Raw genomic sequence first — 26,849 nt, 5'->3', positions numbered from 1 at the left:
GAAAGAATTTACAAATGTGTGTAGGGGCAGCTGGGTGGCACAGTGGAGGCAGACCTGGAGACAAGAGGTCCTGGATTCAAACTGACCTCAGACACTTCTTAGCGGTGTGACCCTGGGCAAGTCACTTAACCCCAAAGCCTAACCCTTGACACTCTTCTGCCTTAGAAGCCATACTTAGTATTGGTTCTAAGACAGGTACCGGTTTAAACATTTTTTAAAAATCGAAAAGGGTGCAAAGAGCTTTGAAAATTGCAAACTTTCCAGTGCTTCCTAATGCCAGCTCTTATTGTTATGGTATGACTCGTCCAAGGTCAGCACCAGGACTGGAACTCGAGTCTTTCCATTTCAAGCCCTAAAGATCCTCCTGAATCTTTTCACGACAGTAGAAAAACAACCCAAACGAATGAAGACCTTTTTGAGATGGTTTATCTGGGAGTAAAGGGACTACAGAGAGCTGAAATGGTAACAAACCTGGCTCCTGGGCTCCAGGGTAAGGCTAGTCCTTAAAGGATAGGCAGAATGGCCCAGGGGCTCCTTCCTTCTGGATCACACCATAAAGGGAGGCTGCCTATAAAGGAGGGTCCGGAAGAGATGGCTGGATCCAGGGCCCCAGCTTTAGGGATTTCCAACTCCAGGGAGAGGTGTTGCGTGGCTGTGATCCGGGAGAGACTCTGGCTCCTAGGAGGCACTTTTCCTGGGGCTGGACTTTCACTCTCTCTGGAGCCCTCGACCCACCACATACAGGTCAGGGTGAGACGCCCACTTGCTGCTTCCTTTCCCATCCGTCAAGCAGAGGTTGTTCCAAGGGGCCGCCTCCTTTGGGGGATTCTCCTCTGAGCTACAAAGAGAAAGGACAATGAGGTAGTAATGGGCTAACTGAGGTATCTGGGGTTATAGAAGGATGTGGCTCTGACACTTAATGGGACCCTGGTCAAGTTAGTTGGAGTTGGAGTCAACCTGGGATAATGGAAAAAACATTATGGGGGAGGGCAGCTGGGTGGCTCATTGGGTTGAGAGCCAGGTCTAGGGATGGGAGGTCCTGAGTTCAAATCTGATCTCAGATACTTACTCACTATGTGACCCTGGGCAATTCATCTAGTCCTTACTGCTCTTCTACCCTGGAACTAATAGATAGTATTGATTCTAAAATGGAAGGGGAAAAAAAAAGAACACTGGACTTGGAGTTAGGAGAGACCTGGTAACCTCCTATCTCATCTAATTCTTTTGCTAACTAGGTATTAGGCTCAGTTATTGTGGTGCTTTCAGAAGATTCAGAATGCTGTCAGTCCCCAGGAATTTTAAACACCCTGGGTCAAAGACCCAGTTATGATGCCCTAGTTACTGCTCTGGGAAAGAGCCCAAAGGAGAAGAGAGCACATTCCTGGACCTTGGATTCTGTTCATAGACCATGGGTTCTGATGTCATGGTTTTGTATAAGTGGACCTGTCATTTCACAGGGGTGGGTAGTACAAGTGTCATTATTCCCATTTTACAGATGAGAAACCTGAGGCTCAGTAAGCTATCTAGGACCACACAACTAGCAAAGATTAAAGTGAGGGCTCAAATTCAGCTCTTCTGCTTTCAGATCAAGTGGCCCTTCTACTACATTGTTCTTTGTGCATTGGAAATACCTTCTAGTCACATGTTATTGCTGTTCAGTCATTTTTCAGTCATGACCACTTCTTTGTGACCTCATCTGGGGTTTCTTGGCCAAGATACTGGATTGGTTTGACATTTTCTTCTCCATTTCATTTGACAGTTGAAGAAACAGAGGCAGACAGGGTTAAGTGACTTGCCCTGGGTCACATAGCTAGTGTTTGAGTTTGATTTGAACTCAGGTCTTCTTGAGTCTAGACCTGGCACTTTATCCACTATGCCACCTAGCCCTCTCATATAGGGAGTCAGAAATGCAAATGATCATCAGTCCACATTTGAGATAACAGATTAAGAGCTGGGGATCTGTTGTCTGTTCTAAGGTTTCCCAAGTTCTTTTCCAGCCCCCCGCCCCCATGAAACCTAGCAAATTCCATTGCAATGAAATTCCATTCTGTGGCAGTCACACAAACAAGGGTTTTTAAAGCATCTACTGGGTGCTAGGCAAGGTAAAAGCCAGAGTCCCCGCCTGTCTTTAGGGCCTTAAAGTCTAGCTGGGGAGACAAAACCCAGATCTTGACATGAAACATATTAAGGCAGTGTAAAAACAAAAAACCAAATTCCCAAGTGTGGTACAGAAAAGTACTCTAGAGCCTGCCTTACAGATGATTCTGGCCAGGATCTTTTGTTCCTGAAGGCATCAAGGGCTAGTGGATTAATGGGTCATTGTTTATTCTCTCCATCCTCACCCTTTCCTTTTTTTTTTAATTTAAATTTTTTCTAAAACCCTTACCTGCTGTCTTAAAATTGACAGAGGGGCAGAAGTCCCTCCTTAATAGGAGAGAGAGAAAAGGAGGCAGCTAAGTGGGTTAGTGAATAGGGTGCAGAACTTGGGGCCAGGAGAATGTGAATTCAAATCTGGGTTCATATCCCTCTCAACTTATAAATCCAGGCAAATCATTTAAACCTTTTTGCCTCAGTTTCTTCATCTGTCAAATGAGCTGGAGAAGGACATAGCAAACCACTATAGTATCTTCATCAAGAAAACTCCAAATTAGGGTTACAAAGAGTTGAACCTGACTGAAAAACGACTGAATAACAATTATGTTGATCTGATTGTCCATTACACAAACTAAGGCTAGAAGAGAAAATTGTAGCACTTTGGAGAGGGGGTAGAATCTCACTGACTTCCTTTGGGGAGAAAGAGGGGACAGGTAACCCTTTGCTAAATGGCTTGAGGGCTGGTGGGAGCAGGAGGACCCAAGACCATGTTTCCAGGAGCTTCCTTCCAGTTTTAAAGGTATATGGGATTCCCTGAATCATGCTATAGTGGAGATTGGCTAAGACCATCCATGGCAAATACCCCAGTTCTCAAGAGTTATGTTAGAAAGTCAGCTCATACAGAGACTTGGAAATTATGAGGATGTCTATTCATGGAGAATGGCTCAACAAATTGTGGTACATGTTGGTAATGGAATACTATTGTGCTATAAGAAATGAGAAGCAAGATAATTTCAGAAAAAGCTAGAAAGATCTGCGGGAACGGACACAGAGCGAAATAAACAGAACTGGGGGGGGACATTATATGCAATAACAACAATATTGGATGATGATTATCTGTGAAAACTTGGCTACTCTTGGCAATGCAGTAATCTGGGACAATCCTGAAAGACTCATGACAGGGAATGCTCTCTACCTCCAGAGAAAGAACTGTTGGAGTCGTCTTTCACATCAGTGTATCTCGGTTTATTTTAGGTTATTGATTATATATGAGTCTGCTCTTACAACAGCAACCAATATAGAAGTGTGTTTTACATGACAATAAAAATAAAATTTAAAAAAAGCAAATTAAAGAAAGAATAAGTTGTTGAATACACAGAACATTTAAAAAAAGAAAAGAAAGTGAACCCATAGATTAGAAGCATGCAAAAGTAGAAAGTGCACTAAGCCTTGAGTCAGAAGACCTCAGTTCGAATCCCACCTCTGATTCTTGCTATTGACTTTGGCTGAGTTACTCGATGTCTCTGGACCTCAATTTCTTCCTCCATCTCTAGATTCATGATGCTCTGACATTACTGCCCCTTTTGCCAGTGTTCTAAGGGTTATGGGCTTCCCCCGCACCTTTGTGGCCAGTCTTCTATGTAACCTGACTCAGGAAAGTGGGTGGCTGGGGGGGGGTGTAGCAAGCAGGCAGGTGTTTGACAGACCCACAACAGAATTATCACTTTGTATTTAAGGAAACGGACTGATCCTCTTTTGAATCTGTAGGCGACAACATTCTGAAACCTTAAGACCCATCAAGGGATTTAGCGGTGGATTGAAGCTTCATCCACCCACAAAGGCGTTCAGTGGATTGTCATCCAAGTCCCCTCTTCTCTAAGTACAAGATATAAACATCATTCTCATTTTCTGGGGAAAAAAAAGCATGGACCATGAATTGCTACCAGTGAAAGTCAGGGAGCTCAGGCAGAGGCAGGCAGAGTTTGGTCCCAGTTGCCCAAAGGGAGATCTGTTTTCATGGCTTTGAGGCGGGATGGGGGAAGTGCTTTGGACTGGATAACCCTAAGTGCAGACTCAGTGGCCTTTGCCACTGTCTCAAAGCAAGATCCCTGGGTCAAGGGAGGCTCCACTCTCTGATGCAGTGACCCCAGGCCAGGAGGACTTCCTATTTTCAGTCTATCAAGATAATAGAATTTCAAATCTACCATCTCACTCTAGGACCTTTTCGTTGTTTTTCAGGCATGTCTGTCCCTTTGTGACCCCATTTGGGGTCTTCTTGGTAAAGATATTGGAGTGGTTTGCCATTGCCTTCTCTAGCTCATTTTACAGATGAGGAAATAGAGGCCAGCAGGGTGAGGTGACTTGCCCAGGGTCCAACAGCAAGGAAGTGTCTGAGGCTAGAGACTTCCTGACTTCCTGCCTGGCACTCTATCCACTGTGCCACCCAACTGGGACTTTGGACAAGTCTAAATTTCCTTTTCTGAGGCTTAGTTTCCTCATCTCAAAAATGAGGCTCCTGGGGGGCAGCTGGGTAGCTCAGTGGATTGAGAGCCAGGCCTAGAGATGGGAGGTCCTAGGTTCAAATCTGACCTCAGATACTTCCCAACTGTGTGACCCTGGACAAGTCACTTGACCCTCCACTGCATACCCTTACCACTCTTCTGCCTTGGAGCCAATATACAGTATTGACTCCAAGACGGAAGGTAAGAGTTTAAAAAAAATGAGGCTCTTGGATTCCATGACTTCATTAAATGTCTGCCCCTGCTCCGAGATTCTATAAATTGTGAAAATGCTGCTTTTGAGATGCTGTTATCCATTTGTACCCCCTTTTGTTGATCTGCTTCTGCTCTCAGCTGCCAGCTCTATACTTGAGAGAACTAGAGGAAACCAAGAGGCACACGGGGAGAGGGTGGCAGAGCAATGTGGAGTCAGACAATCTGGGTTCAAATCCTGCTCTGTAATTTAACACCTGTGTGACCTTGGACAAGGCACTGCATTTCTCAATGAGGCCCCAAGTTTCTTTGATAAGATGAAGGGGCTGGCCTAGATCAGTGGTTCTCAAACTTTTTGGTCTCAGGAATCCTTTAAACTCTAAAAAATTATTGAAGCCTTTCCCCCAAAAAGTTTTCGTTGATGTGGATTATATCTTAGTGATAATTAACATGTTAGAAATTCAAACGTGTTATTACAAAATAGTTTTGACCTCAGGGACTCCCCTTAAAGGGTCTTGGTGATGTGTCAGCCATTCTCTGAGAAACTGGTCTCCATCTCTGAGAAATCTTGACACTCTGAACCTAGGATCTCATAATCCTAAAGAATCACAGAAATGCAGAGTTTTGAAAGAACTTCATTAGGTGTGATATTATCTGAAGACAGAGGAATGGACTAAATGACTCCTGAAAGTCCCTTTCAACTAGCATAGAAATACTAATAGGTTACATTTGGGTAGTACTTGAAGCATTTTCCATATATGTTATCTCACTTGCACTCATGTCCACCTTGTGAGAGAGGTGCTTTTATTAGCCCCATTTTACAGATGAGCAAACAGAGATTAAATGGTTTGTCCAGGGTCAGGCAGCTAGTACACGTCAGAGGCAGGATGTCAGCTCAGGTCTTTTTGACCTCAAATCCAGCTCTCTCTTGTTTAGAGAACTTTCCGTCTCTTCTGTATTACCGATGCTCCAAATTGATGGAGATCACCTAATCCAACTCCCTCATTTTACAGAAAGCCTAAGTTACTTGGGAAAGATTGAAGGCAAAAGAAGAAGGGAATGGCAGAAGATAAGATGGATAGAGTCACGGAAGCCACGGCCATGACTTTGGACAGATTTCAGGGGAGAGTAGAGGACAGAAGAGTGTTAGAGTGCTATTGGCCAGGGAGTCACAAAGGCTCAGACTTGACTGAATGACTGGACGACAGCCAATAAGTTATTTACCCAGGTTCACACAGGTAGTGGGGGATAGCTGGGTGGCTCAGTGGATAGAGTGCTGGACCTGGAGTCAGGAAGACTTACTTTCCTGAGTTCAAATCTGACCTCAGACACTTACTAACTGTATAACCTGGGGCAAGTCACATAACCCTGTTGGCCTTAGTTTCCTCATCTGTAAAATGAACTGGAAAAAGAAATGGCAAACCACTCTAATATCTCTGCCAAGAAAATCCCAAATGGGGCTTTTTCAACTAACAACTGAACGACATCATACAGGTAGTTAGTGGCAGAATTAGTATTTGAACTCGGATCCCTTAACTCCAAATCAAAGGGCTCTTTTTCATAGGCTTTTCAATTCCTAGGGGAAAATGAAAAGAAGAGTGGCACTTTATTACTGCACAATTTTGTGCCTTTGATTACTGGCTCCTGCTGCTTGGAAATGTTAGTGTTTCAAATCAATGCTTTTTATTTTTTTATTGTTTCTCCTCTTGCCAGCAGTTTCCAGGAAGGCAGCCTTTTAGAACTCTAATGATAAAACAAGTGGATGGCTTGAAGAATAACATTAATAATTTGCTCTGAGATTCCCAGCTGTGGGCAGCTCATCTTCACTTTAAGAAATGAGCAACGTTATAGAAAGATTCTTGTAAATAATCCATACCTCATTTCCTCCAGTGGCTGGGAAAATTCTGATGGTTTTTAACTATGATATTGTACAGTTTCTCATGGGTCATGCTTTGTTAACTAATGTTGGCTGAAAAAGAAGAAATGAGCTCCTTGAGGACAAGGACTGTTCTCAGTTTGTCTTTGGATCTCCAGAACCTGACGCAGCACCCATCATGCTTTAGGAGAGAGAATCTTAAATCTGTGTTGTGGACCCATTGAGCAGTTGGGCAAAGTTTGTGGATTTCTCTCAGAATAATGCTCTTAAAGGCATAAAATAATAAAGGAAACCAATTTCAATGAAATAAAGATGATTTTTCCCTTATAAAATTGATGTGCCCCCTGAAATCTCTCCTCAGACCCCAGTAAGAAGCCCTGCCTAAGTACGGTGGAAGGAACCCTGGATTTGGAACCAAAGGTCTTGAAATCAGCCTCCAGCTCCACCATCTATGTTATCTTGGGCAAAACTCCAAACATAAACAAGGGCAAAGCCATTTCATTATTATCATTCAGTTGTTTTTTCAGTTGTGTTTGACTCTTTGTGACCCTATTTGGGGTTTTCTTGGCAAAGATACTGGAGTGGGTTGTCATTTTATTTCCCCAGCTAATTTTATAGATGAAGAAACAGGGTTAAGTGACTTTCCCAGGGTCACACAGCTAGTGAGTATTTGAGGCTGACTTTGAATCAGGTCCTCCTGATTCTAGAGCCAGCAAAGCTAGACCTCCATTAAAATCCCTTCTTTTACAGTTACTATTTGCTTACTGCTTGTGTCACTTGAAAAAAGTCACTTCATATCTGCACCTCAGTTTCCTCATCTGTGAAATGAGAGAGTTGGGCTAGACTTTCAGAGTCCCTTCTGGCTCTAAATCTATGCTCCTCGGATGTTAATCTTTCTTTCTCCAGGGTTTCAGGGGCCACAGCTTTCCTTTACTCAGTCTTTTTTGTAAGCTGACTTGGGAAGGTGGGTGGTGGGTGTGATAGGGACAGAGAGTGGTACTGTGCCTGATGACCCTTAAAATGAGGCTGATGGAAGTGAGCTCCTGGGCCCCTTCTAGCTCTAAATCCGTGAGCCTGTGGTTGTGGTTTGGATTGAGACTTTGCTACCTCCCCCATTCAGCTGTTGAGGAGATCATGTTGGTCACACACTTTATAACATCCCCAAAGTGCAATATGTAGGGTGAGGGATTTAACTGTCCTTAGTGGGAGAGCTTGGATGGAGTGGAGAGAACCCTGGGCTGAAGTCCCATCTCTGTCATTAAACAGAGTCTTTGATCAAGTCACCTGTAAACCGTTCTGGGGGTGACCTAGCTCGTATTAACTCACACTTCAAAGCATTCCCAGGTTTGCAAAGACCTTTCCTCATAGCCACTATGTGATGTCAGTGCTACAAATATTAACATCCCCATCTTACAGGTGAAGAAACTGAGGTCCAGGGAGGCAGAAATGATGCTGGATTTGGAGACAAAAGTCAAATTTTGACTTTGGCATGTTAGCTGGTGGATTAGGTACGTCACTTCCTCTGTCTGGGTCTCAGTTTCCTTACCTGTAAAATGAGCTGGCTGGACTAGATGCCCTTTAAGGTCTTTTTCAGCTCTGAATCTAGAAGCTTTTAACCTGTTCATCTCCACTCAAGTAATAATTGCAAATATTTACATGGTGCTTGAAGGTTTGCAAAGAGCTTTACTTTATTGTTGTTCAGTCAAGTCTTTGTGATCCCATTTGGGGTTTTCTTGGCAGAGATCCTGGGGTGGTTTGCCATTTCCTTCTCTAGCTCATTTGACAGATGAGGAAACAGAGGTATATAGGGTGAAGCGACTTGCCCCGGGTCACCCAGCTAGGATGTGTCTGAGGCCAGTTTTGAACTCAAGATGAGCCTTCCTGACTCCAGACTTGGCACTCTATCCACTGTGATACCCAGTTGCCCCAGGCACTTACCCAAGTAATAATAATTGCAAATATTTACATGGCGTTTGAAGGTTTGCTAAGAACTTTACCTCCAGTATCTCATTTGATCCTTATAGTCATGCTGAGATGGGGGTTGCTCTCCCATCATTGTACAAATTGGGATGTGGAAGAGGCTCAGAGGCAGAACTTGAACCTGGATCTTGCTTCCCATGCCAGGGGGCAGTGAGGGTTTGAACTTAGATCTTATGACCGCAGTTCCAGCACCTTACTACCTCTAACATGCTCTGAACCTGAGGAAAAGCTTTTAAAACCAGATTTAAAGTCAGACTTCCGAGGAGACATGTTTTCTTCCCAGTGGGCAAGTGAAAGACCATGGTCACCCTTCTTTTGGAAAGATGGTCCCTCCTGTGCCTCTGGAAGAAGGAAGGTCCGGGACGGGTGAGGCCAGGTCAGTGTCAGGATGGCTAATTGGTCTCTTCCCACTCCCTAACCCCTCACATTTTCCCTGCAGGCTACAAGAACTCCTTGACTGAATTTTCCTGCCCAGAAACCTGTTTTCTAGAATAGAGAACAGGGAGCCCGAAGGCCACATCCCTGGGGGAGATACCCTTTTCATCTGTTTCCTCTTATGTAAAATGAGGGGCAGCCAGGCGGTGCAGTAGATAGAGTTCCAGATCTGGAGTCAGGGGGACCTGGGCTCAAATCTGGCCTCAGATACTTCCTGGCTGTGTGATGTTGGGCAAGTCACTTCCCTCTCTTTGCCTCAGTTTCCTCATCTGTCAAATAGACTAGAGAAGGAAATGGCAAACTGCTCCATTATCTTTGCCCAGAAAACCCCAAATGGGGTCACGATGAGTCAGACATGACTGACTAAACATCAGCAAAAAATAAGAAGTAGATGGTTTCTAAGATGCATAAAGGCTGCCTCTAACATTCCATCATTCTTCTTGGGTCCTGATTTTCCCTTTAACTAGTGATGTGAACATGGACAAGCCATGTTCATATAAGATTGTCAAGGTTTGTTCATTGCAGAAACATTGACAACTGAATAGGTTTGTGAAGAGTTTTATATATGGCATCTCATCTGATCTGCATCCCAGCCATATAAGGTAAAGGTTGAAGTTATTTTTGTTCCTACTTCAAAGATGAATAAACTGAAGCCAAGACACATTAAGTGATTTGCCCAGGGCTACATAGTACTAATGGCTGTAAGACAGGATTTGAATTCAGGTCTTCCTAACTCCCCAGTTGAGTACCCAGTCCAGTACACCATGCTGTCTCAATAACCTTTTGAGGGGAGATATTTATTTATTTATTTACCCACTTATTCATTCATTCATTCATTCACCCACTCATTTATTTATTTATTTAGTTTCTTGTTTATCTATTTTTAGGCCCTTAACTTCTGTGTATTGGCTCTTAGGTGGAAGAGTGGTAAGGGTGGGCAATGGGGGTCAAGTGACTTGCCCAAGGTCACACAGCTTGGAAGTGTCTGAGGCTGGATTTGAACCTAGGACATCCTATCTCTAGGCCTGGCTCTCAATCTACTGAGCTACCCAGCTGCCCCCAAGGGGAGTTATTTAAATATTATACCTATTTTATAAATGTGAAGCCGGAAGGTCAGAGAAGTGAATTATTTGTCCAGGCTTCCCAGCTAGTCAATATCAGAGCCAGGATTGTGACCCTTGATTGCCTAACTTCAGCGCTCTTTCCATCGGGTTCTACTGCCCTTTCATTAACAATTTCCATTGGGTTCTACTGCTCCTTAATTGATAATTTCCTTTGGGTTCTACTGCTTCTTAATTGACAATTTCCATTGGGTTCTACTGCCCCTTAATTGACAATTTTCACTGGGTTCTACTGCCCCTTAATTACCTTTCATCTCAGTTTCCTCACCTATAAATGGAGTCTGTTAGACTTTAGGTACCTTTCCACTTCGATATGCCATGATTTGATAGAGTTAAAGGATGATGAGCTCAGGGTTAGCCTTACCTGGTCTGGCTGACCAGCTCACTCGTGGTTCCCACCGAGGCTGAGCCGGGTAGCCGGAGCCGTATTCTTGGCCGATGGTCAGAAGCGGACCTTCTGATGAAAGGCTGAGGGTTGAGTGCACACAAGGCCACTCTCCTTTGGGGCTCCCCCAACTGCCTTGGCAGCACACTGGTTCTCTTGACCTCTGCTGCCGTCTCCGGAGGCTGCCCACCCTCTGTCTGTGAGCAGTTGGGGGAGGATTGGGATTTGGCTTCAAACAGAGAGGAGGTTGCAGGACAAAATATGGAGCAGGTGTTGTGGGCTACCTTGGCTGGACTCGGCTCACTTTCCCCACATGAACTTGGTTCTTTGGGCTCTTGGGATGGGGAGCTTGGAGGGGTAGGAGTGGAGGAAGAGGGAGGAGGGCTCACTTCTCTGTGGCAGGCTGGTGGGCTCGAGATCTCTTGAGGAGCTGGAGGGCTGGAAGGGACTCCTGTGGGAGGACTGGGATTCTTGCGTTGGAGGGGTGGAGAAGCTGATTTTCTCACTGCTGGGGGGCTTATTGCCTTGGGGCTTGATGGGGGGCTAGGTGTCCTGGTCCTGATGGGAGGACTTGTCCTAGAGCTAAAAGGGGGGCTAGACTGCCTTTGCATATGGGGGAGACTCGGCCCAACAGGTCTGTGTGAGTCAGGTGGGCTAGGGTTCCTCTTTTCAGGCCTGTGTGACCAGTGTATCCTTGTAGGGGAGACTTTTCTGACCAGAGCTGGGCTCTTCTCTTGACCCTGCTTTGGCCCTTCAGGAGGATGCAATGCTTGGGATGGCCTGGCCACATTGGCTTCCTTGTTTCCATTTGTCCCAGCTGTGCTGCTGGAGTGGGGCAGAGGTACCACCTTATGAGATTGCTTGTTCAGATTTGCTGCCTTATCTGGCTCTCTCTGGACCTCATCTGGTCTTTCTTGGCTGTGGCTGGTTTCAGGTGCATGAACAAGTTCTAAGGAGAGATTTCTGGCTTTCTTCTCTGTCTTGGTGTCCCCTGACCCTTTGCCACTGGGAGGGATGGAGTTGGGGATATTTTTACTAGGTAGTAAGTCAATGGAGTTCAGGGAAGCCTTTAGCCTTTGGGAAGCTGACATTTTCCTGGTTAGGGGAAGTTCCACTGGACTAAGCTTGCTGGGCACTTCAACAGGACACCCTCCTGGTTCTGGAGCTCCAGGGCTCTTCAGTGAATTGAATGAGTTGTCCATTAGGATTTCTGGAGGTGGAGGAGGGAGGTCTTTCAAGTCCTCCTCTGTTTCACTGTGTAGACTTCTCCTGTAGACTTGTGCCATTGTGGAGAGAGGTGTGAAGATTGGTGCAAAGGGCCTCCAGCTGGGGCCCAATTTGGGGAGCTCTCCATTTGTTCCTGGACAAATCTGATGCTTGGGATACAAAGGAGCCAGCCCCCTATAAATGGGAAATCTGGAAGGCATGATGGGAATCCCAAATTTCTTGATACTACTGACTGCTCCAGAGTGCCTAGTGTTCATTGGCATCACCAGCTCTTCAGTGGGACTGAATGTTTCAATGAGTTTCTTGACAGATGGTCTAGGCGTACATCCCTCACCATTCCATGCTTGGGTCTCAGGAGCCTCATTTTCTCTCTCCCATGGTAGGTAGTTCTGGACAGATGTGGTAGTCTTTGAAAGGGTTTCAGCCTTTCCTTCCCTGGGTTGCTGACTCTTAGAGTTGGGATCAGGTTTCTGCAAGACAATCTTTTCCTGACTAGGCAGAATACTGAGGTTCTTGGCAAGGGAGGCCTTCAGCTTGCTAATGGAGGAGCTTTGGGTAGGCCTACTTTTGCTGACCAGACACACCATAGCTGTTCTGGGGATGCAATGTTCCTCTTTGTTCTGAGTTTTCCTTTTCTTACGGAAACCATAAAACATCTCTAGCCTCTGGCTGAGGTCCTTCTGAACCCTCTGTAGTTCCAGGAGTGTGGGGTCTTCTGTGTGGCCCTTGAGAGACTCTTCCGACTTGGATCTCCTTGGTCTCTCAGACTGCCTCCTGCCCCCATCAACTGTCCTGGGCCTAGCGGGGAGGATTAGCTTCTTTTCTTCATCCTCTGTCCATTCTTTATGTACAGGCTGAGCTGGGACAAACTTGATTCTTTCACTAATTGCATCCTTCATCTTGAGAATCATCTCCTGAGCCTGGGGGCTCTCGATTCTCTTGAAATGTGGCCAGAACATACTTTCTGTGAGAGATGGAGAAGTTGTTGGCCTCAGAGACTGAATTTCTCTCTGTCTCTGGCTCAGGCTAGTGGTGCCATTTTCATCATTGTCTTCCTCCTCCTCCTCCTCTGAATTGCTGTCTTCCTCATCAGTGAGGAGCAGAGGAGCAGTTAGTCTGTAGTCTCTGAAATGTTCTCCTTTCTCCAGGGCCCTGGTTTTTAAGGCTTTATGTGAAAACCTCCTCCCCAGCTGGAGAGACCTGGAATGTGTATTTGCTGTAGCTTCCTTGGCATGTAAAGGGATACCCATTGCAGCTTGGTGAGCAGTTTGTCTTTCAAGGGCACAGTCCTGGGGTCTGTTAGACCCTGACACTGATGGGCGACGTTGTCCAGCATCTGCCAACCCCTTGGCATCCCTGTGGGATGAAACCCAAGACTTCCTTTCTGTGGGCTCATCCAAAGAATCCAAGCTGGCCTGTTTTCCCAGCCTGTCCACAGAATACAGAGACTCATTGTCAGCCCCAATGCCACTGTCTTCAGAATAGAGAGGTCGATCATCAACCTTGGCCGTACTGGGTCCAGCCAAACAGCTTTGGAGGAGGCTGATAGCCTCCAGGAGGCACTGGTCCAGTTTCTTTTGAGTCTCTAGTTTTTTGTCCAGATGTTGGGCAGCAGAGTGGAGGTAGCTGCTGGAGTCCTGCAGAGCCCCAAAAGTGAGGGAAGTCACTGTGTGATGGAGAACCTGCATCCTATTGGCAGTGTATTGTAGCAACTGTTGCAGTAGATCTGGCTGCTGTGGTGGGTCTTCCTTCCCAGCTGGCCAAGCCAGATGGGATCCAGCTTCTTGGAGGAGGACTTCTCCATCATTGGCAATCTCTCCTAAGAGTTTGTTAATCTCATCAAAGCGCAAGAGCAAGAATGCCACCATCTGCTGGAGGTACTGCTGGGTTTGGGCAGCCTGGTGGGCTATGCCTAGGATTGCTTCATATCTGGAGAGGCTGGGGTGCAGAAAGGCATATGCCCTATGGTGAGCCTTCACCAGGGGTTCAGGGAAATCCACCTTGTCTTCAGGCCCGTTGGCAAGAAAGTCTTGGGTTTGACAGTGACAATTCTCTTTCCCTGATATATGGCCATTGGGACTCTTTCCTTTTTTAGAAGACTCCTTGGCACTCCGTCCCTCCCGTTCATTCCAATAGGAACCCTCCCTGGAGGCGTTCTGACTCTCTAAGTGTGTACTCTCCGTCAAATGTTTCTGAGAATCTAGGATCTCTGACACGACAGCTTCGGCATCTGGGGCTGTGTCTCCAGGTCCTCTCCTCTTGCCTGAAGGGGAATTCCCAGGGAACAGATGGAGACTTCTGGCCATGTTTTGATCCCTCTTGGGATCTGGATTCTCCCTTGTCTGCTGCCCCTGCCGTGGGACCTCTTCATTGCCATAGCAGGTGGAGCCTTGAACCAGCAAAGGGATGGACAGCCCTTGAGGGCCAGCCTGATGGACTGGCAAAGCGGTCTTGGGTTTTTTCCAAAATTGGATACCACTCCTGGCCATACTGTTGACAATACCACTGTGGGAAGGTGCACACCCCATGGTTCTGAATAAATTTTTTTCTATTCCCCCTAATCTTCAGAGAATCAGATTAGAAATAAAAGCAAAAATCAGTCTCACCATTTCATCCAGCAGCACTGAGCATCTCCTGGGCGGGAATCCGGGCCTCTTCCCTCCCACAACCAAAAAACCACCCCATTAACAACAACCCATATATGCCAGATTTGGTGCAATAACCTATGGGTTATGCTCAGCCTCCCTTTGGTTCTTTTAGCCCCCCACCTGAAGACTCGTTTTCCTTCTTAGTCTGGAATTCTCAGCCGCCAGTGAACAACAGGCAGATTGTAAAGGGCTTTACCCTATGGAATTAAAGGACCCTAAGGTTTTTGCTTGTGTCCTGACAGATGTGAATGGCAAATAAAGTCTTAAGCCTATTAGGTTAATCATGCTTCAAGCAGTCGGCATCTGCAGTGCATTTCAACATACAGTGTTTCAGCATTTACTATTTCTGGAGACAGATTATTTCTGCACATGTTTCTGCTTTTAATTCTCATCTGACACTCTTTCGGAAATCAAGAGAAAAGGGCTGTAATTGCAAGAGGGCTCTTGGAGAGATGTGCTGGAAGAAGATAGAACAATCCTGGAAGAGAGGAAGTGACCTCTGTAACCTACTAGGAGCATGCCAATCGAGCGTGCCATGGCCCCCGGCTGGAGCAAAGTGCTGGAACAAATGATAGGCAGTAATCGGAGAAATGGATTGTTTTCTTTTGATAGCATAATAAATAGGAGAACTACGTTAGTGAGAAAAAATTCCTTTGAATGAGTAAGTGACAAAAGCGGTTTTTTATATTCTTTATGATAGAGATGAAAAGAGTCAGCTATCAGACTCTATTTGATTCAAGAGGTCCAGAGAGCAGAAAGGCTATTCTGGGAAGCTCAGTCAGTCAGAATACAAGAAAGACAAGGCAGAAAGGGAGCAAAAGCTCAGGCTCAGAGACTATTACAAATGCTCCCATGAGTGGCCAACAAGCCCAGGGACCTTGGGTAATGTGCTTACCTTCTCTAGGCTTTAGGTTCTCCACTTATCTCCTCGGGTTTGTGAAAACAGCTAAACTTGAGTTCTGTTTGGTATTTTTTGTTGCTGTTCAGTCACTTCACTTGTGACTGACTCTTTGTGAACCCATTTGGGCTTTTCTTGGCAAAGAGACTGGAGTGGTTTGTTGTTTTCTCCTCCAGCTCATTTTACAGATGAGGCAAACAGGGTGAAATGACTTGCCCAGGGTCACACAACTAGTGTCTGAGGCCAGATTTGAACTCAGGAAAATTGAGTCTTTCTGACTCCAGATATGGTACTTTAGCCTCTGTGCCACTTAACTATGCTATGCAGTATTTTAGTCTGCTTGAAATAGATTAAAAATGTGTTTTTCCTTCTCAAATGATTTGCTTCTCAGTGTGAGAAAGCAGGCAGTGGATCCTCCATCATAAAAAAACGTAGCTACCTTAGGGAAATGATGTCTAAGAAAATTCCCCCTAGTGCCAAGTGTCAAACCATACCCCATTCCCAGTCAACAATTTCTGATTACATATATGTGGACTAGAAACCAATCTCTACTCTTGAAAGAGGGGACCCCAGAAGCAGGTTTTCTTGTTTTCTGGTTGTCGTACATATAGCCCTGGCCTGGCAAAGCAGATGGTTCTAGAGGCTTTAATTCAATTTAATTCAATTTGGTTCATTTCAACCAATAATGATTCATTACCTTTCAGGAATATGGCAAGGAGGGGTACAAAGACAAATAGAAAAGAGGTCCTTTTGACTTCAAGGATCTTCTATTATCTTGGGGAGCAGGCACGTGGAAAGTAAATATAAGGAAAACTGAGAGAATTGAGGGGAGGCGTCCCATGAATCTTGAAGGAAAAAATAAGAACAACAAAGATTTCTTAAGCACTTACTCAATGAAACAAAGATCCTGGGAAGTAGAAATAAGGAGCAAATGCATTCCAGGACTGAGGGACAGCTTATATAAAGGCATAAAGGGGGAAAGAAAAATAGAATAAATAAACTGATAAGCAGGCCAGTTGAGTTGGCACCTAGAGAAATGATGGGGAGTAATATGTGATACTTGAGACAGAGGGCTGAAGCCTAATTGTGCAGGGATTAAATACCCAAAAGAAGAGTTTCTATTTTACCCTAGAGGTGATGAAGAGCCACGAAAGGTTGTTGGGGAGAGGAGAGATATGGTTAGGTTTAAACTTTAGGAATATCATTTTGTCAGTTAAGTGGAGGCTGGATTGGTGGGTGGAAGATTGGGAGCAGGCAGACCAGATGAAAAGTGAGAGCAATCTGAACTATGGTGATGGCTGGGTGAGGGGAGATTAGGGAATGGGTGTTAGAGATGTTATGGAGGTAGTCAATAAAATGAGGATATGCTAGCTGAGGGAGGGGGAAGCTAGATGGAACAGTAGATTCAGTAGAGTCAGGAAGACTTTTCTTCCTGAGTTTAATTTGGCCTCAGATACTTACTAGCTCTTTGACCCCGGAAAAGCCACTTAACCCTGTTTACCTCAGTTTCCCCATCTGTAAAATGGGACCGGAGAAGGAAATGGCAAACCACTCCAGTATCTCTGCCAAGAAAAGCCCAAATAGGGTCATGAAGATGACTGAAAACAACTGAACAACAAGATGAGAGTAAGGAGTCAAGAATGACTCAGAGGTTGTTGCCAAGACAAAGCTTAGTCACCAATTGGATATGGGGTGACAAGAGGTATTGAAGAGCAAAGCAAGAAAACTCATCAAGCTGTAGAAATGGATGCACAATCACAATAACTGTTTATATCTTGCCCTTAAATGGTAGGTAGGTAACAAGGGAACAAGCATTTATCAGGCACTTACTTTGTGCCAGGCACTGTTCTAAACAATGATGCTGAGGAATTTGTTGGTAATGCATGCCGGTACCTTCACCTCTGCATAGCTGAATTTATTTATTGCTTCTAGTCACCCTTTTCTCTAACTCTCTGTACACTCCTGCCAAATTAAGCTTCCTCAAATGTTATGAAATCACTCTTCTGCTCAAATAGCTCCCTGATGCCTCTGGAGGGATGAAGCCAGAGTTCCTTAGTCTACCTTTCCAATATTATTTCTTTTTAAAAAGTTAATTTTTGGGGCAGCTGGGTAGCTCAGTGGATTGAGAGCCAGGCCTAGAGACGGGAGGTCCTGGGTTCAAATCCGGCCTTAGACACTTCCCAGCTGTGTGACCCTGGGCAAGTCACTTGACCCCCATTGCCTACCCTTGCCACTCTTCCACCTATAAGTCAATACACAGAAGTTAAGGGTTTAAAATCAAATAAAAAATTAAAAAGTTAATTTTTACAGCGATCCAGGACAGTTCTGAAGGACTTACGACAAAGAATGCTCTCCACCTCCAGAGAACTGGTAGTCAGATGCAGATCAAAGCATGCAATTTTTCACTTTATTTATATTTTTATTTGGGGGTTTTGGTTTTATGTAAATATTCTTTTTAGACAATGATCGACGTGGAAGTATGTGTTGCATCATAATACGTGTATAACCAGATCAGATTGCTTACCATCCCTAGGAGTGGGGACGGCAGGGAGAGACGGAAACAATTTGTATTTTAAAATGTTGGAAAATGTATGTTGGAAATTGTTCTTCCATGTAATTGGGAAAATAAAATATTTAAAAAATTACTTTTATGGACATATTTTGTTTTTTCTGTCTCCTTCATTTGTAGCTGTATCCTTTCCCCTTCCAGTGCCCAGCGAGCTATCCTTTGTAGCAAAGAATTGTCCAGACTCAGCCAATGATTGGCAACATCATAAATATTTTTATTGTTTAATGGGTTGCTGTGACCAAAATATTTATCATTATCCACAGAGCAAGATAATTGGCATGCAGCTCCAATACTCATGTCGACTTATGTTTTTTTCCCAGTGGAAAGTCTGTCTGAGATTCAAAATTCTCATCAGAAGGATGTTGGGCAAGTCTAGAGTCAGGACAAAGGGAAGGGGATTGTCATCAAGCCTAGTAACACCCTTTCTCCTCTATTAAGATAAATGCATATACGGAACAGGCAGAGATATTTCTATTGCCTCCTCAGGGGTCCTTCCTCCCGAGAGCCCCTTAAATAGTGTCAGGGATGAACTGGCAAGCTCTTTACACCCAATCCTTTTTCCCTGGTCTGCTGGACTTTCTGTTTGATTTGTTCTTAACAAGTTCCAGTTCCTGCACTAATCATAGTTTATCTTGCATTAGTTACCCTTAGAGGGGTGCTATTTTGGGGTCTCCCTGATGAAGTGTCAGGAAACACCCACTCTTGTCTCACTGATAACACATTTGCCAAGAGAGTCATCCCACAATGCCCAAGCTAGAAAGGAACCTTTGATCCCACATCCAATTATAGATAACAGAAGCTTCTCTGTGCAGGGCACAGTGGATGCAGAGCCAGGGAGAGCTGAGCTCAAGCCTTTCCTCTGAAAGCCCACTGGCTGTGTGACCCTGGACCAGCCGATCAACCTCCTTGATGTTTGGGAAGCTCTCCAAGGCTATCAGTTGAAGAGCAAGGACTGATTTGCATCGATCCAGGGAGTTCCCTCACCAGGGAGCTGAACTAGCTGAACTAGCTTCAAGTGCTGGGCCTGATGTTAGGAAGCCCTGAGTTCAAATCCAGCCTCAGGCACTTACTAGCTGTATGATCCCGGACAAGTCACTTAACACTGTTTGCCTCAGTTTCTTCCTCTATAAAATGAGCTAGAAAAGAAAATGGCACCATTCCATTACTTCTTCCAAGAAAACCCTAAATGGGATCACAAAGAATTGAATACGACTGAAACAAATGAACAACAATAACAAATATATATGTATGTACTTCCATTAGCATGCTTAGCTGTGTAATTCACCTCCATATATATATAGCAGAAGCCATGGGGTAGTGGATAGAGGCTGGCACTGGAGTCTGGAGGACCTGAGTTCAAGACCTGTCTCTGACAAATAATGGCCACATGACCATTAATCACTTAATGTCTCAGAAGGTGATGTGATAGAGTGGGTGAGTACTGGCTTTACAGTCTGAGAACCTGGGTTCAAGTCCTGGCTCTGCCACGTGACTTGCGGCATTGAGTGGCCTTTACAGGCATCAGTTTTCCAGGCCTTTATTTATAAAATTAAGGGGTTGGACTAGATGGTTTCTAAAGTCTTTTTCTACTCTAAATCTATAATCCTTTAACAACTCTAGGACTATAAATTGCAGAGCAGATGGCAAGCTGCACAGGCAAGGAAGTTACTTCACTGGGAGTACCCTATGCTAGTGAAATCACAAGGCTAGTAAAAAGAAATAGTAATAGTATAAGCTGACATTTATATCTCTTTTTATGACCTACAAAGTATTTTATATCCCTCTCTTCCATTCTATACTCACATCAACCTTGTAAGGAAGATACTATTCGTACCTTCCTTTCTGCCCCCATTTTAGAGATGACGAAGTTGAGCCTCAGAAAGATTCAGTGACTTGCTAAGGGTCGCACATCTGATAAGAATCTGAGGGATAATTTGAACCCAGGTTTTCCTTTTTTTTTATTTGAAAAACTTTAATTAATTTAGAATATTTTCCCATGGTTTTCCCTCCCCTCCTCCCACCCCACTCCTGTAGCCAACGAGCAATTCACCCAGGTCTTCCTGATTGCAATTCCAGTATTTTATCTCTTATGCCAATGCTGCTTCTCTGTGATAATAGAGATGAAAATATTGAGGTCCATGATTTGAAAAAAACTGCCTCACTCCCTACATCAAGTGAGTGGTGGAACTAAGATTCAAACTCAGCTCTTTGGACTCCAAATCGGGGCTGCTTTTGTTCATGCCTTGCCTCTTCCCTCTCTCTCCAAACGACATACCTGTGCAGATGGTCGTATTGACCATAGGGGCTCCATTTCTGAGGGTGACACTTCCTCTATAGGAGCCCCCAGCATCTTTCTCTAGATATATATCTCAATCTGGTACAAGAAGGGGCTGAGGAGAGAGGTGATAGGGGCCAGAGAAAGGTGAGGTGAGGAGGCAGAGAAAGGAGAACAGCTGGGAGAGATGCTAAGAAGGTCCATGGACAAGATTCAAGTGAGGACACTGGGATGATGGAGATCCAGGATGGTGGTGCCTATGGAGGAAATAGGGGTAAACTTGGGGGAGGAGGAGAGATAATGAGTTCCCTGAAGACAGTCCTCTACCCCCCTGGGTCTCATCGAGAAATGGGAGGCATCTCTGCTTTAAGATGTATCTTCTGCCATGAGGAAATGCCAAACACTGGAAGCTTGAGGCTGTGCCTGAGCCCCAGTGCCAATCATTTCTCTATGCCCCAGAGTGAATAATTAATTGAGTTTCCCAATCTGTTTACTCGAAATGGAGGTAATAGGAAGCAGAAAACAGAACTGGGACCTGGGGGAGAGCTGTGTTCAGAAAGCAATGTTGTTCTAATGCCTGTCCCAGGGCTCGGCTGGACCAGTAAACAAGATGCCAAATGGGGAATGGCTTGCTTTTCTTCTTTTCTCTCTCTTCTTTGACTTCTCTGCTTATTACAGTGAGAAGCTCATTTAAAGAGTTTGTTGTGCAAATTGTTTTTCCTCTCTAGATTTGGGTCCAGGATTTGAATCATCCATCACAAGAATCTTTGGTCCAAGTGGCTCATGGGATTCCCAAACCAAGCATCAGATTCTCAGTTTCTAACTAGCTAAGAATGACCTGATTACCTGGGATGGTTCTTTCACTTTATGACTTGTTTTCTCCTATCATTCCAAACCCCCTCTTATATGTATACTCTCATTCATCAATTTGTTCATTTGTACATTCACTCAACAAGCATTTATTAATCACCTACTATGTACTAGGAGCTCTGCTGGACCCTGGGGATACAAAGGCAAAAATGAAACAGCTCTTGCCGTCAAGGAGCTTATATTCTTTTGAGCAAAATAACATTGGTGTAGATAAATAAGTATACACATAAGTACATAAATATAACACAGAGATAAATACAAAATAAACTCATAGTGAGACCCTGGGGAGTGAATAAACACTGAGCCTTGGAATCAGGAAGACATGGGTTCAAACCTTAATTTGGGCAAATATGGACTTTATGATTCTGGGTAAATTATTTCATTTTTCAATGTCCTTGGGCAAATTTTGAAGGAAATAAGTTGCAGAACACATGGTATTCTGCATTGGTAGAGTTTGGCGACTAAGGAACTCCATATACCAATGAAATCACAGGTCAGGACCAAAATATATATGTACAGTATTGTATACTAAGCACACATACATATATTTTGTAAAAAACATCTATGCCTTTGTATACATACACACAAACATATATATATGTATATATAGTAATTTAAGGAAATAGGATAACACATCATACATTCTTCATTAAGTCTTTTTTTGGTCCATAAGTGAGAGAGACTACAAGTAAAGAATTCCCTAAGATATGTGCTAGGGGATGCTATAATACAAGAATCCCAGGATTATAGATTTAGGGCCAGAAAGGGACATCAGATGCCATCTGGTCTAAACTCCTCATTTTATAGGTGAGACAATGAATTGACGTGCAATAGCACAAAGGTAGTGAGTGTCAGAGGTGAGTTTTGAACCCACATCCTCTGATTCCAGATCTGGTGCTTTTTTCACTGTACCACGCTGCCTTCTTTGCTTCCTGAAGTTTGCATATTGCCAATCTTTCAAAGGGCTCAGAGTATTTTTGCACCTCTTAACGATTACCGTTTTGAAACCCCGCTCATTTTTTTTACTAATTGCCACCACAAGGAGCCATCTTTCCACTACCCTCAAATCCTTCAGAATATCCTTTGTGGGGGATATAAGGGCTGGGAAAATAGTAGCTTAGGGAGATTAAGTGATTTGCTGAAGACCACGTGAGGGGATCAGTGGCAGGGACAGGAATAGAATTCTAGGAATAGAGCTCTCAGTTCCCAGGCCAGCACTTTCAGTAAAAATTTCTGCCTTAATTTAGTGGGTACTTACTGATGTGGGGGCACGACTGGGGATGTAGGAAGTAATGATGCTGATTTTTAAACAGACCTGCCTGCACTCATACATCCAAATGAGTACTGCAACCCCTCAAGCAGTCCACCTCAGGAGAGGACACATTCATTCCCAGGGATGCTTTGATGGCACAAAACTCAGTTGTCACTTTTCTCTGGGAATGAATTGCCTTCTAAGAAAGTTCATAGGAAAATTAACCTCTAAAATTGTGCCCGTATTTTTCAGGCTAGAGATCCAATTGCTTGGCATATGCCCCAAGAAGATCATTGACCAAAAAAAAGTTCCATATATACCAAAATATATAGGGCAGCACTTTGTGTAGTAGTAAATAATTGGGAACTAAGTAAATTGTGCTTTGATTAGGGAATGGCTAAATAAATTGTAATGGCAGCTAGGAGACACAGTGGATATCGTATTGGGATTGGAATCAGGAAGATTCATATTCATGAGTTCAAATCTGACCTCAGACACTTACTAGTTCTGTGATCCTGGGTAAGTCACTTAACCTTGATGGCCTCAGTTTCCTCATCTGTAAAATGACCCAGAGAAGGAAATGGCAAACCACGCCACCATCTTTGCCAAGAAAACTCCAAATGGGGTCACAAAGAGTCAGACATGACTAGAACAACTGAACAATAACAAAAACAAAATTGTGGTATGTGAATGTTATTGCGCTGTATCAGAATGGAACATTACTGGGCTGGATGAGTGAAGGAAGGAAGGAATAAATATTTATTTAAAGCCCATATATATATTGCATTATATATATATATATATATATATATATATATATATATTGCATTTTAGCACTGGAATAACTTATATCAGGCTCTCAGGGAAGTGGGGTGAGGAGGAAGAAGAGAATCTTAATCACAAAATGTCAGATACCACTTGTCAAAAATTGTTTCTACATGTAATTGAAAAAAAAATTTAAAGTTTTAAAAAAGTTTATATATGCAAAGCACTGGGGATAGAAATAAAAAATAAGAGTGTCTCTGTTTTCAAGAGCTCACATTCTAATCATAGAAGGTTTTAACTTGGAAGTCAATAGAAACGTCCCATAGTTCTAAGGGTAGAGTAGGAAAGCAGATGGTGATGCCTCGTCTTTAATGATAATTCCACTAATAAAAATGTATCTGTCCTAATGTTGAATCATTTGATAGTACCAAAGACTTTGGTGGTAAGAACTTCCTTTTCTGGATCTTCTGTAGCTCTGACTACAGTACTAGCAGTAGTTGCTGGGATTCATCTTCCCAAAGCTTGTTTCCCCAGATGAAGACTGTGGGGACTGGTTTGGAAGCAGGATGATGTTGACACTCCTGAGGCTTTGGAGCTTACCTACCTATTGGTGGCTGTTATGTAGAGATGATGAATGTAACGAATGCAGAGAAGCATAGGAAGACTTACATAAACTGATGCAAAATAAAGTAAGCAGAGCTAAGAAAATAATATATACAATGTAAATAGGAAGAGCAACAACCATAAAACCATCAAAATGAATGTTGCTAAGCTATAAGGAACAAGCTTGTCCTCAAAGAGGAAATATACCTCATTTCCAATCCTTTAGACTATGGAATGTTGCCTATAATGTCACATTTTCTTAACCTATTCATTGTTTTGTGGAGTTTTTTCTTCTTTAAATTTTTTTATTTGTAATAAGGATGACTCTCTGGAAATGGGAAGGGAAAAAGTAGAGGGGACAATTAAGGCAATGTTGAAAATAAAATCTAATAAAGCAATTAAAAAAAAAGAAAACGAACTCCATAACTTTATTACTTTTGAGTCCTATCTCTTTTCTGACCTAAAATAATAGATAATAGATTTAGGTTTGGAAGGGACATTATAGGTCGTTTGTTCTGAGTTCCTTATTTTATAGCTAGGAAAGCTGAAACCTAGAGATGTAAGAGAGTTGTCCAAGGTCACACAGGTGGCAAGTGATAGAGCTAGAATTTGTAGCTGGGTCATTAGACTTCAAATCAATTGAACTTTCTATTGCACTTCCAAATAGCTTGCTCAGCTGTGTCATATTCTGTATTCATGAGGATTGCTCAAAGTGACTTTTGGCTCTTTCCGAAAAATCCAATCTGCCCACAGAAGATGAAAATATGCCATCAGCAGAGTTATTCAAAGAGAATGCCTGAAGTCTCAAAAGGCAACTGTGAGTTGCTGATGTGCTTTTAGCAATGAGTCCGTTCTTGGTATAAAGCCATAGCCTCCTAAGGTGGTCCCTTGAAAGGGGCAGCACCATTTAAATGAGTAAGTTCTGGTATAAAACCCACCATTACTTTATAGTCATATCATGTCTTTTTACCTGCTGATGCATTTGCTGATTCAGGACCACAAAGGAGTATGGAAGGAAATGATGTACTTTGATCACAAATGAAAGAATGAATGAATGAAAAAGCATTTGGTAAGTACAGTTTTTTTAACCCTTACCTTCTATCCTAGTCACTAGTCACTATTATCAACTCTAAGACAGAAGGGCAAGGGCTGGGCACCAGGGTTAAGTGACTTGCCCACAGTCACATAGTTAGGAAGCATCTGAGTCCAGATTTCAACCTAGGTTCTCCTTACTCCAGGGCTGGAGGTCTCTCTCCATTGTGCTACCTAGCTGCCCCTACTATAGTTTTCAAACAGCATAGTGAAGGAAGAACATTTAGAGAAAGAAGTGGAAAGATCAGTTTGAGGACCAGTCAATTAACCATAAAATTACCACCACCAGCAGCCACCCAGTAGGAAGTAATTTTTCCTTCTGAATTGAGCAAACTCTTGTATTACTCTCATCATACTTTCCCATTCTATCTTGTATGGTAGATACCTGTATGTCTCATTGTCCTTTTTAGACTCTAAGTACCTAGTGGGCAAGGCTAGAATCTTATTTTTGTTTGTATTCTTTTAGGCTCTAGTATCATAAATATTTGTTGGTCCCAGACTCTTTCCTGAACTCCAGTCCTGTATCACCAATCGACTACTGGAAATTTCAAACCAGATCTTTTGTTTTAAACTCAACTTGTCCAAAATGGAAGTCATTATCTTTCTGCCTATTCTAGGTGAAGCCTGACAGTCCACTTTGGTGGTTCAGGCTTACAATTAGAACAAAATGAGACACTTATAGACTATATGAGTTTTTTTAACCCCTACTTTCTGCCTTAGTAAGAACCCTAAGATAGAAGGGCAAAGGCTAGGCAAACACGGTTAAGTGACTTGCCCAGGGTCACATAGGTAGGAGATATCTGGGGCCAGATTTGAACCCAGGCCCTCCTGTCTCCTGGCCTGGCACTCTATTCACTGAACCACCAAGCTACCCTGACCATGACATTTAACAAAATCACTTTAGTTAATGAAAGGATATTCAGCAAGAATACAACATAGTTTCAGGTGGCTGACTCTACCCTTTGCCGCTTTGGCGAGCTGAGCCTAATTAGAATGGTGTGCTGTTTCATATGGTAGCATGAGTTAATGAACAGAGTTCACTAAACCTGAGGGGGTCTGACTGTTAGTGGACTTGACCTTTTATGCCTTAGGTGATCAGTAAACAATATAAATAGTTTTAGCTTTAGTCCTCTGGATGAATTAAGTCTTAAAAATAGTTTTTTACTTTTTGGGGGGTAAAACTAGCCTCATCTATAAGATTTCCTACCACTTTGGTGCCCTTTGGTGGCAGTCATAAAAATTTACTGGAGGACCTTCTTCTACCACTTACACGGCCCCAGGACTGTTATTAGACATTCTTGAATTTAGGTATGCAATAAGCCTACTGTAGGTATCAATAAAAGAAGAGCTTGGTATAGGTAAAAGTGAAATAAAATCATAAAGACAGCCAACAACAACTGCAATAGCAAAGCAAGTGATATAATGACCACTTAAAGGAGTATAGTATAGTTCCAAAGCATACTTCTAAAAGAGTATGGATTCAAGATGACTGGATTTGGAGAAGAATAAAGTCCAGAAATCCCCAGCTTCATCCTCTTCCTTTGAAAGGATGGGGTCCTGAATCTCAACGATCTGGTACATGTGGTGGATGAATCTCGAGATCTCTTTATCATCTCTGATAATCTGATAAGGACAGTTTAGTTGATAAGGAAATAAGGGACACTGAACATCTTTTAGCTCATGCTTCCAGTTCTGTCTCCAGGAGCATGGAGTTTATTATATATATTTCAAGACTCATTTCACACAAAAGACCCCCACCCAAAATTTTCAGATGCACAGAAGTTATAAATTATGTCATATCAAAACACAAAAGGTCTCATTGGCTTCAGAACAGACCAAGGCCAAGGCTGAATTTTGACTGGGTTCTTATCAGAAAGCCAAGTTGGGGAATATATTTCTCAGGGTTGAATTGCCCCCGCTAAGGTTTTGGCCTTGGATATACCAGGCAGCTGCATTCCTGGCCAAAGGGGGAGAGTGTTAACCTTTTAAATGCTGACATGCTAGGAACCTAAAGCTCTTCAATAAGACCACAATACGTTTAAACAAGA

The 26,849-nt window shown here is 43.4% G+C and overlaps 1 protein-coding gene across 1 annotated transcript; it reads right to left on the bottom strand.

The window, feature by feature from the left end:
• Nucleotides 1–708: 708 nt before the first annotated feature.
• PCARE (photoreceptor cilium actin regulator) lies at nucleotides 709–14,357 on the bottom strand. Its single transcript, XM_044660980.1, has 2 exons — nucleotides 10,582–14,357; nucleotides 709–838 (listed from the first exon to the last, which is right to left on the bottom strand). The coding sequence occupies exons 1-2, from the start codon at nucleotides 14,355–14,357 to the stop codon at nucleotides 709–711; spliced, it is 3,906 nt and encodes a 1,301-aa protein (XP_044516915.1).
• Nucleotides 14,358–26,849: the final 12,492 nt, after the last annotated feature.

The sequence above is a fragment of the Gracilinanus agilis genome, chromosome 2, assembly GCF_016433145.1.
Source record: "Gracilinanus agilis isolate LMUSP501 chromosome 2, AgileGrace, whole genome shotgun sequence".
Lineage (NCBI taxonomy): Eukaryota > Metazoa > Chordata > Mammalia > Didelphimorphia > Didelphidae > Gracilinanus > Gracilinanus agilis.
The sequence above is the reverse complement of the archived record's forward strand: the minus strand, read 5'-3'. Positions and strand labels throughout refer to the sequence as shown.

Coding starts and splice junctions, on each gene's coding strand:
- PCARE (XM_044660980.1), bottom strand. CDS start 14,357: ATGGGGTGTGCACCTTCCCACAGTGGTATTGTCAACAGTATGGCCAGG. Junction 839..10,581: donor GAGCTGGTCAGCCAGACCAG/GTAAGGCTAACC, acceptor TTCTCTTTGTAG/CTCAGAGGAGAATCCCCCAA.